Source organism: Coturnix japonica, chromosome 2 (assembly GCF_054131305.1).
Source record: "Coturnix japonica strain WE chromosome 2, WE-NBRP24, whole genome shotgun sequence".
Taxonomy (NCBI): Eukaryota; Metazoa; Chordata; class Aves; order Galliformes; family Phasianidae; genus Coturnix; species Coturnix japonica.
In genome coordinates, this window is record NC_140664.1 from 76555955 (window position 1) to 76571432 (window position 15478).

A 15478-nucleotide genomic window follows, 5' to 3' on the forward strand; every position below is an offset into this window, starting at 1 on the left:
CACATAGCACAGCCTATTTCCCCTATTATGCTTGTGGGTCACAAGCAGAAATGCAGCAATACTACTTTTCACCTCTTTCTCATGCTCGTTGACAAGCATTTGAAGTATGTTAAGTGCTTAGTGCCTTGGAGAGGCCACACAGAGAGAGGTTCTTATTAATCATTATTTTACTTGGCTGAATTTGACACGTACGTTTTCAGAGATACCTCTGAAAGGCCTGGTACATAAGGCCTGTAGCTACAGCAAAGAAAAAAAAGCAGGAGAGACAGAAAGGGAAGAGTGTGACAAAGGAACACGGAGATAATGTTGAGCCTGAAGTAAGAAACAATACAAGTATTTTGGCTGACACAGCAGCTGAGCCAGCTTGGAGGAGAATTATGGACATCAGAGGCAATCATTTACCACAGCAGTGGCTTTCAGATGTTGACATACATTTTTATAACAAGAAAAAAAAGAACAACCAAATGCAGAAGGAGACTGTCAGAGCTATGGCAACTAACAACTCCTTCACCTGGCTGTTACTGAGGAAAATAGACAGGAAAACCATCTGAAGATAATTCTTCCTTGAATGCTCCCACTTCATTTTTGTGAGTATTAATACAGGCCACATATTGACACCGATGAGCATAAAGATCCTTGAGGAAGGGAAGCACATGTTTCCTCATACCGACATTTGAACAGCTTACAGGCATGGCTGCTCTGAAGTCAAGAGTAGGAAATGAAGCTGTATGGAAACTGAAGTGGAAACGTGAGGCAGTCAGAGCTTTGTGATCATGGTTTCATTAGATCCTAAATGCTCTGTATGGCAGAAACACTCAGATGGAGCTCAGAAATGTTTTCGACTTTAAGAAAGCTGACTTTGGGAAAAATGTGATGGGCCTCAAGAAATTCTTTTACTGGGATCCTGTGAAACATGGGAGAAGAAACTGAAATTCAAAGCTGTTCTGCTTAATTCCAAAGAGTAAAAAAAAGGGCAACAGGGGCCAACTGTAGTTAAGATGTAAATTTAGTGTAAGCAACACAGAGAGAACCTGGCAAATTTCCTTTAATGAGAATTTCTGTAGGTATTTTAGATATGAGAAGTCATCCTTTGAAAAGCAACCTGGTATGAAGGGATATGGAACATCTTTGAAGTTAGAGCAGTTTGAAAGATACAATTCCAGGAGGCCAAAGCATCCGTGCACACTTTGCTGCTAAGAATTTTTCCACTGAACACTGCATGGAGTTTCATTTATATCAGTGCTAAAAAGGACTAAGAGAAAAACGCTTAATTGCTTATGGCATTTAACAAAAGGAAGAAGTTAGCATACTTGTTTTTCTTTGAAGAATAATAATAATAGGCCATACGAGTGCTTAAACATTAGCATCACATTGTGACAGAGCTTCTAGTATTTGCATAAAGGAAGGAAATTTGCATTGATGTATGTACATCCTCAGAATTACAGTCATGTCAGTCCGTAACAATCGTGATGCATGAATATAACCTTCAAGCCTCACCCTAAGAAATCTGTAGGACACCTACAGAAACAGGCGGGAAGGGAGGAGAAATATTCCCTGTAACATCAGCAGAAAATTAGATACAGATTAAAACCCCAACAGTTTCATATGATCAGAGGTTTCTTGGAACTTTTTTTTTCCCTTAAAAAAAAAAAAAAAAAGATAGAATTTATTGGATTCCTAACTGAGACGTACATCTTAAATTCTTTGATAACAGTATGCACCATTGAGAACTGGGGTTGATCCTGATTGTAGAAGTAAAAGAATTTTTTCCCCAAGTGTGTATAATAACTGGAATGGAAGATGGAACAGCAAGTTAACATTAATTACCATGCTGAAAGATAAGAAAAATGAAAGGCTCAGATTCTCTAAAAACCACCTAACTTTAGGGATTGAGAGATGGGATGCTAGCAGCATCCTGTGCTGCAGGTTTGCCTGTTTCCAACTAAATTGGATGGCTCACAGAATTTCATAATTTTATTAAATTAAAAAAAAAAAGCTTTTTTTTTTTTTTTAAATGTAAAGCAAGAAGATTATTTGAATCCAAGCATAGACTTCAGTTGCGTTCCTGCTACGTGAATATTCTGACCATAACAAAACCAGAAAAGTCTGGTGAGATCATTTCTGAAGGATCTAGATTTTACAGGTGAGTAAACTGTTGTGATACCTATGCACACCAAAAGCAGCAAATGAATGTAAAGTATTGCCTTCTCAGCTATGCGCTAAAAAACAACTACGGAATGCATGAAAACATCTTTCACACCAAATCAGATTAGTATATAAAGCAACCTTGTGATGAAGCTCTAGTACAAAAATCCTGATTTTAAAAAAAGAAAAGTAATCACCTTTCCCCATGCCATGCAGCAGTTTACAGTCTCCAAATTCAGTTGGAAAAGAAAAGCCAAAAAGAATACTATTAGGAATATGACACAAGCTGAAAGAAATGACAGCAATGGGTTTGTAGTCAGAAAGAAAGAAGGGAAGGATAGAGACAGGCATTAGAGGAATTAGCAGGAAGAATTCCCAAGGCCAGTAAATATCAGGGGCTGCAAAGAAGTCAAAAGCAGAGTGAAGAGATTAAGAGTCAAGCCATTCAGAGGGTCTACTTAGTTTGACCAGAAGACAGTCTCACATTTCAAGGTTTCCTCTTCGGTACAGCTAAGCTTTTCAATGGGAGGCCTTGACCCCAGGGATCGCTAACTAAGAAAACAAATATGTTTTCAAATGAATGTATTGGCACTGTCAGAACTGACTGTATACAAGATTAAATGATATTTATTTTCACTTTTCAGAATACTGCATTAAATTTTAGAGAGACAGACAGAAACGTTTCCAAATAAGACATGAGAATCTAAGCATCAGATTTTCTGCATCAGCTAGGATTCAACAGCAGAATTCCTGTTAACTGATCTGGCTAAGCCTCCCGTGAAAATGTCAGCCTGAGGCTTTCTTGACTTCTGCAGTCTTGCTGAGGATAGTGGGAAGGGACATGTGCCGTCAGTCCGTTCTCTCATGGCATTTACTTACTTCCTTGAAATGGATTAGATTTGGATCTGGCATTTTGAATTTGCACTGCTGTGACTCCCTGACTGAAATAGAGAGGTTTGCTTTCTTTTCACTTACTTTACATTCTATAATGTATATTAAAAAAGGAGAAGAAAGTGACTCTGGATAGCCATCCTGAGATTGTCTACATCTTCCTATGTAAAAACTTGGTTCCACGAAACAGATGTCAGGCTGATTGCCAAGAACCATGGCACCCAAACCAACAGCTGAAGGTCATGGAACAGTCCTGCTCTACATTTCCACATGGATAAAACAGGCCTAAAAACTACTCAGTTCTGAATCTTAGCACCTTTGAGAAACTTGTGTACTTAAGGGTTTAGGCTGGACCTTTTTTGTGTCAACTAAATTAAATGAAAGTTATAACCAGATTGAATATCGATACTGAATATTTCTCCCATGGGAGAAATATTGCCAAAGAAACATCTTCAGAAGCTACATGATTGACAACACTGTTCAAGAAATGTGGTCAGCATAAAATCTTAAAGAACTGTTCAGAAACCAGCTTATTATCACTAGTCAAGAATAATCCAGAAGACATAATGAGGATGACATAGTTGGTGCCTGTTCTCCATCATGTCACACATCAGTAGTCTTACCTAAATAATCTACCTGGACACACATGCCTTGCCATTTCTGACTACGTAGATAATACATATTTAATTTATGTATGAAAACTGAAACATATAACTGAAATAAAATGCCGTAAATTGCAACAGGTTAAGCTGGCTTGGAATTAAACCAGACAACAGATACCCTCCAACAAACTCATGACAACATCTGATAGCTTCTGCTCCATCTCCGTTCACACAGGAATTTGCTAACAGATCACCTGCATATCCCTTAAGACAAAGACACTTCAAAATCTTTTTTGTGTTTCTATCCTTTCTTGTGCTCAAGCAGCTTCATAGCCTTCTTGGCTTCCATGGGAACAAAGTAGGAACATATTAAATGCAGTGCAAATTGGGGGCTGTGGAAAAGAGCCCAAAGGAAAAGCAAGTTGCCTACAACAGAGCTTGTAAACATTACATGCAGTGCTATTTGAAGGGCATGCTGCACTCCATATCTGGATACATCTCTGTATTCATGTATGGACCCATTAGCAATTGCATGAGCATTCCTGAAGAACCTCTGTTATGTATTGTCCCAAAATGGATAAGCATGAGCTTGTGAGCTGAATGTAAAATCCAGAAATCGTGTTCCCAAAACAGACCAACAAAGACAAATAGAAGACTGCGAGCAATACTATTTCAGCAGAAGTCTGAGGGAATTAATAAGGTGGAGTTATGGTGAGAGCTTCAGAACAGCTACCAGTGGATACTGAAGCAAAGGTACCTGTCAGTAAAAAGTATGACAAAGCAGGAAAACGGTTCTCACAAAGCACAGACTTGTTAGGTCAAGTGTCTTTTTCCTGTTTGGCAAGTCCTTTTGTCTTTGTGTCCTTATCATCCTGATACCTTCCCAAAATGCAAAATGACAGACAGCTCTTAACAACATACTAGGACTTAATTTTGGTACACGGATCAAGCCCTTTATTTTGGACAGCACTAAAGTCTCTACTCCGCTCTGAATTCCCTCTTTAGAACCCATGTCCAGTTCAACACATGCAGCTCTCCACTCCTGCCTTGCAACCTGTCTCAAGATAAATGTGCTCGGCACACTTTGCTCTATTACAAAGCTGAAGCCAGCACTTTCAAACAGGCTGACTGACAGGCGATGCTGCATCAGCAGTGGCAGGGCCAATGTCACCCTCCCCAGGAGAGCGGAATATCCTCTCCTAGGCACACCCACATCACACAATCAGGGCCACTGTGTCCAGAAACCAGGCTCCATCCTGTACCATCTCTGTAGGCTGCCACCATCCTGCTTGAGTTGGCAGTATGCTTCTTTTTCTCTCATAGGAGGCTCAGTGAATGATTGGAGCACACCTGTAGACTTCACTAAGGCACTCCTGGGAAGGATGAAGATGTGTTCTGTGAATCGGGGTTTACTAAACAGGCCCCCACAAAGTACACAAGAAAGCAAAACACACAAGGATGCTTGCACTTCTGTGCTGATCTCATTGCCAAGATCTAAGCTGAACAGCAGATAAACACTGGATGGAACTGAGACACTGTCATGAAGAGACGGAAGGTGGAATTTCAAAAATCAAACCAATTAGTGCCCTTCTTCTTTTGCTTTCCCATCTTCTAACTGGAGCTGACCACATACAAATTCAGGACCAAAAGGAACAAGAAGTTCTTTTGTACTTTGTTTTGTTTTGCACAGGTCACATCGCCCTGCTAAGCCTCCCCTCTGCAGCTCAGAGACTGTGACAGAGGCAGAGCAGCATGTCCATGCCAGGGCAGCCAGACTGCTGCCTCTTGCAGTGCTGCTTGCTCCCAAGTAGCTGGCTGTGAGGGGGCCAGTAAGCAGGCTAATTTAGAGCTCTAAAAGCTAGCAGTAGGAGTGCAATTAAGCCTTTTTCACAGACTGCTGGCCAAATGCAGCAATTTATTGGCTGAGTGATTGGATTATTCATTTGCAAAGCTAAGAGAGGGCATTTTCTTACCACTTCAGTTGGTCTGTAGTACTTGTGATTGACTGTCACATGAATCTTGCCAGTCTCTTTGCATCGCCCTACTTCATTTTCATTCTTTCCTTCCCACCTGTAAAGAAGATAAACATTTAATCAACCCATAATTACTTTAGTGCTCTGATCTTACCAACATTTGGCCTGCTTTCATATACTTGAGGCTGGTGTCAATTCTCCCTGCAGGACAGTATAAACTCATTAGCTATAGGAACAAAGGCAGAGTTTAGACTTGAATGTAGCAACAATGGCTTTTGAAGTCTCTTTGTTTTGGTTTTTGAATCAGTGGAAGGTCTAAAATACAGGACTTCCAAATTAAACGCATAATGTGAAGGGAAAATAAAACTTCCCGTTTTCAGAACGTTTCATGTATCTTCAAATAAATATGACAGCGAACCTTTTCATTTGTGGACTGGTTCAAAGTTGTTTGAAACGGTTCTTAAAATATTTTTAATTCTTGTATTTTGGCCAACAGTTTCAGGAACACCTTAATCTGTTAATTTTATGGAAGAGCAGCTCTGTTTGAATAGCATTAAGCTGCATAATCTAATTTCTGTTTAACCAGGAAAAGCAAAACAAAAACAGTTCTTGAATTTTCAGTCTTAGCTCAAAATGGCGCTTCACATACATGTACTGTAAACAGTACTCGCTACCTGTGAGATTACGGTCAGCTCCTTTGTCTAAATTATTTTCATATGTGTTGAACAGACTGAAACTTGCTGTAATTTATGAGCTCTGGATGCACGCCGGGCTATTTGGTTAGCAACTGTTCTGGGCAAAAAGTTTGGGCAGCCAAAAAGGCACGGTTTGATGGGCGAGTGGCTCTGCCTTTGTAGGGGCAGCCTGCAGCCAGGAAGCCTGAGGACAATATTCCCTCCCAAAACAAATGTTTTGGATGAAACGTTTAGGAACATACACTGATATCTCAAAATCAATTCACTGAATGTACAAAATGCAGAGTTTTGACTGAAACACTATCCTCAGCTTGTTATTTTTGCTTCTGAGTATACCATGGGACTCTGAAACAGCCCGGCACAAAAGCAGTGATGAAATTCTTTATATTTTGTATTCAAGTACAATACACATAATATGGGATTTAGATTATTCAGCTTTAGTTACCAGTCACCCCTTGCCTTTCACTTACTAACTGTGCCACCAGTCCTTGGGATTTTGTCACAGATTTGATTATTCTTTGCTCCCCTGCCCTCTCCTCCAGGCTCCCAGAAGAATTTAATTCTTTGACAATTTCAGCCTTCATTTTTGAGTTTCTAGCCCCAAGGCCCATGGAGGAGAGTTTGCAAATGTGACCTCTCTGTAGCCATGAAGGTTAAAACACCAAAAGGCAGAAGGAAATACGAAATATGCATTATCACTAGTTTTTAAATCCCACTTTTTTTTTTTTTTTTTTTTTTTACACAAAACTCATGACTTTTGGATGCTAAGCAAAGCCTGTAGGATGATTATAAACACTTGATACCGAAACAATTTCCAGTATATAATAGCCACGGTGAAATCAGCCATAGATAGTCCTGCCATGATGCTAAAGATGATTTATAATTTAATTTTTCCCTTTCTCTTTCACTGTTGCTGTGTTTGAAGCCTGCACTGTAAAGTTTCCATTCAGAAGCCAAAACTAACATTAGTCCCTCCCTTTAAAGGGCAGAGGGTAAAAATGTGCAGGACTCAAATGAGCTTAATAGAAAACTAACCATCATCAGAAAAACAACAGGAAGTGCTTAGATCAGGAGACATCAGTTGCTGTTGGAGGTCACTGAGCAGGGAACTCCATTTAACACCCAACAATCTCCAGAAGGCTCAACTGAGCCAGTAAAGACTCATTTACTGTCACTATCAAAGTTATATAACAATAGAAATAACTTCAGAAGAAAACTCCACCCATTTTGTTCAGCCCAGCGATGTGAAAAGTTCACAGGGAAAAAAGCGCTTCTCATTGTGAACAAAGTAGAACACGATAGCAGCACTCTTAATTACCCCTGGCACCTCTGTGCTCACAGCTGGGACACCATACTGCCGATAAAAGGGCTAGTGCTGAGCCAACCTGACACCAGGAGCAAGGCATCCAGTTAGCTAAGCAGTTCCCCCTCTCTTCTTCTAAGGAAAAGGGAAAAAAACCATCAACACACCCCTTAATCTGTAGCCAAGTTGCAGTCAGAATTATTATCTGGGAAATGTAATGCCAGACTATGCTGAAGCATGAGTGAGGTAGAAGAGGCATGGGGAATCCTCAAATTATTGCGCTTTTAGATAGCTCCAGCCACACGGACTACTGAGTTGTCTGCTCCAAGTGGGCAAGAAAACAGGCTTGCATACTTTGGGAGAAATGCAATGGGACCAGAATTAAAGGAAGTTTGTCTCATCAGGGCTGGGCTAAATTCAAGGAGGTTGGGGAGCAGATCTCAGCTGGTGGTGGAGCCCAGAGCTTTCAGGTAACTGTAAGCTTTTGATAGAAGGTTGATCCTGGAGCCTGAAGGAAATGAATCTCTCAAAGTGAGATCATTCACAACTCAGTGATGGGGGCTGCACATCTATCAGCAGCCTCAGAAGTTTCCACGAATTGAGACGTTCACACTTCAAATGTATTCACAAGTTCACTTGTTTAAAAGGTTCTCCACCTCAAGAACTGGATTTCCATTAAAATTAAACCTAATTTCATATCTGCAAATCACTAATGCTATAATACTTTTCTTCAGCTGTAATGAATGTTCCTTTTCCTCTTGGACTGTGGAGATGTCAATTATTTTCCATTTCTTATAACTATTCTGCAAGACATCAAGTTATAAAAACATCCACAGGTACAGAGGATCTCTGAGGAGGAGCTGAGATACTTGGTGGGGTGTGAGGAGCGCAGGGAGTGACCCAGGGGAGTCCTGACAAGTTGGGGGAGATAGAATAGCACCACAAAGGACCAAGTGGTCCAAATGGCTGTAACTGAGTAGCAAACAAGGCGAAGTGTGGATCTTTAGGAGGTGGCCAGGAAATCAACTATAAACGAAACCTTTCACAAAAGCACAGGCACTTAACTCACATATGCATTTCATCCCCTCACTTAACCTTTATGCAGAGGTAAAGATAAATAACTAATAGGATTTTACAAAATACTGCAAATCATTAGCAGCTAAAGACCCCAAACTGTTTATGGAAAGAAAGAATCCTATAAATCATACATCCCTTAAAAATCAAATGCAAATTGGTAGAAAACATTTTCATGTTTGCTAATGGTTGAGATATTACTTAAAAGTAAAATTTTAGGAAAATTTTGCTTATTCTTCAAAGCTAGTATAGGTAGTATTTGCACGGACTTCAAAGATTTGTGACCTGACTGCCAATACACATGATTAGCCAGAGAAGTTCATCTGTCTTGATGCTTTATAAACAGCAAAACTGGCATCATACAACAAACTATGGATGTCTTGTTTCCTGCAAGTAATTTCTTGTAGGGAGATCTTAAATATGACTCATAGTATGTTCCTTTGCTACTATCTCAAGCCCAGATACAACAAAACATTTAAGGATTCAACAATTGCTTAGCTGCTCCCTTGTGCTTGGATCAAAAGAATAAGTATGCTACCATACAGGGATGTGCTCACACACTTGCTCAAGTGCTGTGATGAATCAGGCCTTCAAACTCTTCACTAAAGGAACAGAGCTAAAACGATACAATTGGTGGTATTAAACGTCCAGTTTTGCCAAGCTCAAATTGCAAAAACCTAAATCATGACTCCCCACATTCTGTGACTTTAGTACAGAATATATGTTACGTGGCCTTTTGTTTTTTGGGGTTTTTCTTTGGGGGGGTTCCATTATTTTTTCTGTCTGTTGGAAATCTTTTCAACCTAAAAAAAGTGAAAGTTGGTGTTAATGCTTCCTTTTAAGAAGGTTTTTGTTCACAGGAAAATATTTTCTCAAAGAATATTAATGTTTCTACGTAAATCAAAACATTCTGGATAGAAAAGTTGTCGTTTCAAATTAGTTATTGTCAACTTGCAAGAAAAATGTATTAATAAAATTGAAAGATGAAGCTTTGACACCTTCCAAAGGGAAAGATTTTGTATTTTCTTTCAGAATAGCTTTAAAAATTCTTTTCGCATTACTCTTTCTTTAATAGAAAACTAGAAGAGAAACAAAACATTCCCGCTGACTTGAAATCAGATATTTTTCCAAACTGCATTTGTGAGAATTATTTTCATCCCATTTGGGGAAGAGATACTGAATTTCTAACGGAACACCACACTTAATTCTCACCTCGTCTTCTCACAAGAGAAACTCTCACACCTCAGGATGTACAAAATTAGATAATTAAATTGTTACCATCTTCAAACCTGAGCACTGGAACGGTAACTAGATCTGCCAACTGATAAAAGCTTGTATCCACAGTAAAGTAAATTAGTCAGCTCAGCTGGAAGAGTTAATCCTCTGGCTGAGTTGGATTAAATGCTTCACAATGCCATATTTTCTACTGCGAGAACAGCAAGAAAAGTGCTACCATCCTATGTGAGGACCTTGTTTGTGGGTCCACTCAGGCCAGCATTCGCTGCTCCAAATGTCTCTAGTTTACTTTTGAGATTTTGCTTCCTTCTTCCGCATCTGAACACTGTAAAAAGAATGCACAACACTGGTCAGACAGCACTGTTCAGTGGGCAAAAGGCAAACTGGAGGACAGCAGCTGTTTTGATGATGGCTCCTCTTTCACCATGACCAGCGCATTGTTGGCTTTCCATTCTTTTTGCAGGATTTCAAATCTCATTCATTTTGCAATACCTTCCATTCTAAGGTTGGGATAAAAAAAAGGAAGAAAATCCCCTTCTCCCTCAGTTCCTCTTGTGCCGCTACTGCTAGCAGTTCACCTCATTAGACCTTACAGCTAATCTGCAAACTTCTCCTTTTTGGGGTGATCTTTTTTAAAGAAGACCAACTGGCATGTTAGCTAAGATAAAATTTGTGTTTAGAGCCAAATGACTGGCATAAAATAGTCATTTTTCATGAATTAATTTTGATCCTGGAAGCAACAAATATTTCTGTAACAAATGTGTATGTATTTTTATATTAATAAAAAAACACAATAAATCTTTCCAGTGCTCAAACTTTCCCCCTCCACCCCTCCCATTGCAGACAGCAGCCTTTGTAGCATTCTGCAAAGAACTATGAGAGCTGTAGTGGTTTCAGGCTATCTTTGCAATCCTGTTCTAATTTAATAAGATTAATGACAGAAAATTAGTCAAGACAAGCGTTTGCCTGTTTCATTTACCCTGCTGTAGTTCAAATTATAGGCGGGAAGTGTTTCCCCCAAGTACTACTTAATTAGTAATAAGTAGCAGGGAAAGTAAAAGAAAAAAAGTGTAACCCTTACAGGGGGGAAATATTTGTAGCTCTGAGGCTTTCCTGTTAGTACAAGGGACTGGATTTGAACGATACAGAGGATTATATAAATGTAATTTCAAATTTCTCCCTTGAAAAATGATGTTAGAAGAAAAAAAACATACAGCGTAAGATAAACCTCCATGTACATTTCAGAATCAGTTTCAGAGGGCAATCAGTCTTCTTGCAGCTGTACATTTCACTACCCACAAAAATATGGTAAAGTTTCTCATCTCTCATTTTGATGAGAAGATACAGTCCTGACATGAGCTAATGACTGATTATGACAGAGCATTACGCTATCTTTTTGGAAAGACTTTTCAGGCTGCCCTGGATGTTCAGTTGTAGAAGCTAATATGAAGACAAAAAACCTTAAAAATATATATTTTCAGTTAGTTGATGTGGCAATTAGGAATGGTTTTTTTCCTGTTCTCTACAGCAGTATTAAGATTTGACAGCTAAGATGCATCACTTCCTGCTAAAGAACAAAGTAGGGAAGGTTAAGAGCCCCTTCACACATGCCTGGTGTTTTCAGGTTGTGAGCTCTGCCAATTGCTGCTTATCCCTCCATTCTTTTTGGCCATTTGCTCCATCATTCTGTTGATTTTGAAAAGTGTATTTTGATTTGGAAAGGCACAGGAATATTGTGAAGCTGGGCCATCACTTACAACAGCAAAAAAGGCTGATGGAAATTTCCCATGTAAGTTTTGGGGATTACAAACAGAGAAAACAAAACAAAACAAAACAAAACAAAACAACAACAACAACAACAAAAAAAACAACCTACCGCCCTGAAACAGCACAACCAAACTATCAGGAAGGGAGATAAGAGGAAAGGAGGCATCCCTATATATGCTCATTTAGAACTCTGGTGCACTGTTCTTACGTGCCTCATCGTAAAGTGCTAGGAAACAAATCAATGGGACTCACCAATGGGGTCCCACAACTATAAGAGAGAGGACTTTGCTACCAGCTACTCCCTGAAGAAGATATATTTAAACTGGAGGAGGCGGGAGTAGAAAGTCCTTCAGGGTTTCAAGGGATGTGAGGAGTCAGCTGCGCAGCCAAGAGGACAGAGAAAGTAAGGAGGGCATGCATGCCTTCTGTAAATAGCATGGGCTGGGCTGATACCTACACTAATGATGTGGGGTATCTTCCCAACTTCCCAAGTCCTTACAAATGCTTTAACCTCTAGTGCAATTTGAAAGCCAAATGATGGCTACAGGACAAGTAGGTCAGCTGTGACACTATCCCACCCCAGGAGCATAGAGAACGAACAGTTGATTTATTTGACTAAGCTACAATGATCAGATTTATATTAGTCTCAAAATAATCAGCAACAAAATTATTGCTGGCACCTCAAATGTTCCCTCGGTCCCCATGTATACAGCTATTATTTCCACATCACCCATGAATGACTTAAGAAGTTGATAATGTATTCATAGTAAGAAGTACTTCAAAAGAACTGTGGTGATTAGCAAAGTACCATTTTTTAAAGTGATTAGACACTTAGGCTCCTCAAGTGGATTCTCATCCAACTTGGAAAATTACTTTTATTAATTGAAAAAAATATATATCCGAATAAGCTGTTGTGTACACAGAATACCTGCCCTGCCTCATCAGCTGCAGTAATACTGTACAGTTTCCCCAAGAGTGAAACTTAGGACTGACTGATTCAGTCCAAACACTGAATCTACGAATCACCACTATACGTGATATGCAGCCCACCACATGAAACCGCATGTGAGTAAAAAATTGATAAAAAGAGAAATAATCATTTTTAGAAGTGTGTTAGGACCAACTAAATCTAAAATAGAATCCTCTATAGTAGCCTCTAGGATCCTCTATAGTAGGACATACACTCATTTATCATCCCTGGTACATGCTGAGATTTCTCTGGCCAAATACAGAGCAGTGAACTTAATTTTAAGCTAGTAGTGAAATGTACTGGCATAAAAAGAAACTGTGGTGATGAGAATATCTGCAAAAAACAAAAAGATATCCAGCTAGGCACTGATGTATAGGCTTCAGTTTCTTATGTAACAATAAGAATGGCAATAAAGTAGTTAAATATTAATTCTTCCTTTTGCAAACAGAATTGGACAGGCAAAAAAGTTCTCACTATCACAAGAATTATTTATGTAGACTAGGTGCAAATATATCAATTTCAATGCTAATTAGGGAGAATTAACTTATAAACACAAGAGACAAAAATAGAGAAAAAGGGGAAAAAGGAAAGGGAAAGCGTACTAGAATTCCTGCTACCCTTTTGTCCTGTCAAACCTCACTACTGTTGAGGCATTCGGGACAACGTGTGATCACAAAGGGACATCTCACAGTGAAAGGGCTGTTAAAAAGATCATGAGAAACTTTTTCCCAAAATTGAGCTTTTGGGCTAGAAATTCTATTTACACAGTCTCTCCCTCTATCAAAGGCTTTTTTTTTCTTTTTTTTTTTTTTTTTTTTTTCTTTTCTTTTTTTTTTCCTGGAAGTTGATGCCAAAAATTGAAAACAGACTAAAAAGTCATTGAGGAGAAAATGTTATTACCTCCCCAGCCACACACTGGCTGTTCAAATAATATTGCATATATCTGTGCACTTCTGCATATCTATTGAATTTGTCAAGTTTTTGTTCCCAAGTAAAACTTATTGGCCCTGTCAAAAGTTCACCAGCTGCACAAGTGACTTTGATGGCCTGAGGAACAGCCCTGGCGCTAGCGTCATGGAAGAGCCTGTGGCTTTCCTCTCCCTTTTCCAGCTGAGATTGGTATGTTGATGCATGGGGCCCAGAGAAGATACAGAAGGAGGGAAATTGAAAAAATAATAAACAATAAAAATATAAATTACGGAAAGCGCTCACCAAGCCATCCTGGTTTTATTATATGGCCTTGAGAAGGAATTTTGTCTTTTCAATCAAACTATGTGGAATATGCATTGTAAACATTCTGCACCCACTGCTCAACATTTTTATGTCTTGGTAGGAGCAGAGCTAATAGGAATGCAGAGTGAGATGCTACATAACCCTTGTGGTATGGCTCATGGGCGGTAGTGTGGAAGGACTGGCATCGGCAGGTGACACGTGTAGAGAGTAAGAGCAGAACTGTGGGGATATCTGGGGTGTGGGGACACAGAGTGAAGAACTGGGCAGAAACAGGGAGGGAAATGTATAAACAGACGGTGAAGATTCAGAAATAAAAAGGAAGATATATTCTCCTACAGTTTTTCTTCATGATCAGCACTGGATATACCCACTGTGGCAGCTGTTTATGCCTCAAAACTCTCATCTTACAGAAGTAGAAAGTGAGAGGGGAAAAAAGAGTGTACAGAAACAATGCTCTGTAACTCATCCGATGCAAAAAAAGCTTGAAAAGTTCAGCCTGTGGCTACTATCTCATGTTCATACTTACACAATGGTTTTTCCAATGTGCTTAAATGACTTCTCCACAAATTCACGGACACTATGGACCTCCCCAGTGGCTATGACAAAGTCCTCTGGCTCATCCGTTTGCAGCATCAGCCACATGGCCTACGGGAAAACAAACAAAGACAGATTTGGTGCAAATGTAAGTGGCCTCTTTGGTACATGATATTATATTGCTGCATTTTTGATTTGCAGATAACACATACACGCATGCCCCTAGCTTGGGAAATTAGCACTTTCCTAATTTGGTGGCTATTAACCAGTTCAGCGCAACTTTGAAAAGAGTTCAATTGTTTCTTATTACAGAAAACAATGCTATATTTGATTTTCAATTTGTTTCACAGCAGGGATTTCTTTAGGGGAGACTTTAATATGTTTACTTTTGAACTCCGAGGCTTGCTTTAGCACTTAGGAGCAGGGATTCATTTACTTAAAACACTGCATGCATTGAGACAGATATGGGGAAGAGAACAACATTTTATGTTTCCATTCAAAACGTTGTTGTCTGTTTGTCATAGAATTATGCCAAACACTGAATCACAACGGGAGCCCTTTTGGCTCTTCTGCCTTGTTTGTTTCGGCTAAATGGGGATTTTAATTACAAATAAGTAATTAGAAAAGTACCTAAGAATATTCAACACTGCATTTTACCAAATTAGCCTGTTTTTCCTGCCGAATATGTGTTGAATATAACATATTACAGAACTGCAACAGAAAATTTTTCAATTGTCAGAAGAATACAAAAAAATACGGATAGAACAGTGAGACAACCATTAACACTTCTCATTCATAGAACCCTTTGGGCAGTGACAAAGATCACAACGGGTTTTGAAGCAAAGTTTCATGGGTTTACCAACATTTTGGTATTTTTCAGGGGAACCTTTACTCCCCACATCTGTCTTTCAGAGTCCTCTCCCACAGACACACAGTAACAGATGAGCACCATTGTTTAGATGGCCAGCTAAATCAACAAGAAAGCAGGCAAGCAGATGGAAAAAGTGCTACATGGGGACACATGTGGCTTGTCTGAGGTGTCACAACAGGTACAC

General features: G+C 39.4%; 1 protein-coding gene across 1 annotated transcript in view; it reads right to left on the minus strand.

Moving 5' to 3' along the window:
• GMDS (GDP-mannose 4,6-dehydratase) overlaps positions 1-15478 on the minus strand; it is a 384143-nt gene that overhangs the window by 66326 nt on the left and 302339 nt on the right. Inside the window, exons 8-9 of the mRNA XM_015854488.3 lie at positions 14416-14534; positions 5612-5708 (exon numbers count right to left, since the gene is read on the minus strand). Of these exons, the coding sequence (XP_015709974.1) occupies positions 5612-5708; positions 14416-14534 (216 nt within the window). The remainder of the gene's footprint in view (positions 1-5611; positions 5709-14415; positions 14535-15478) is intronic.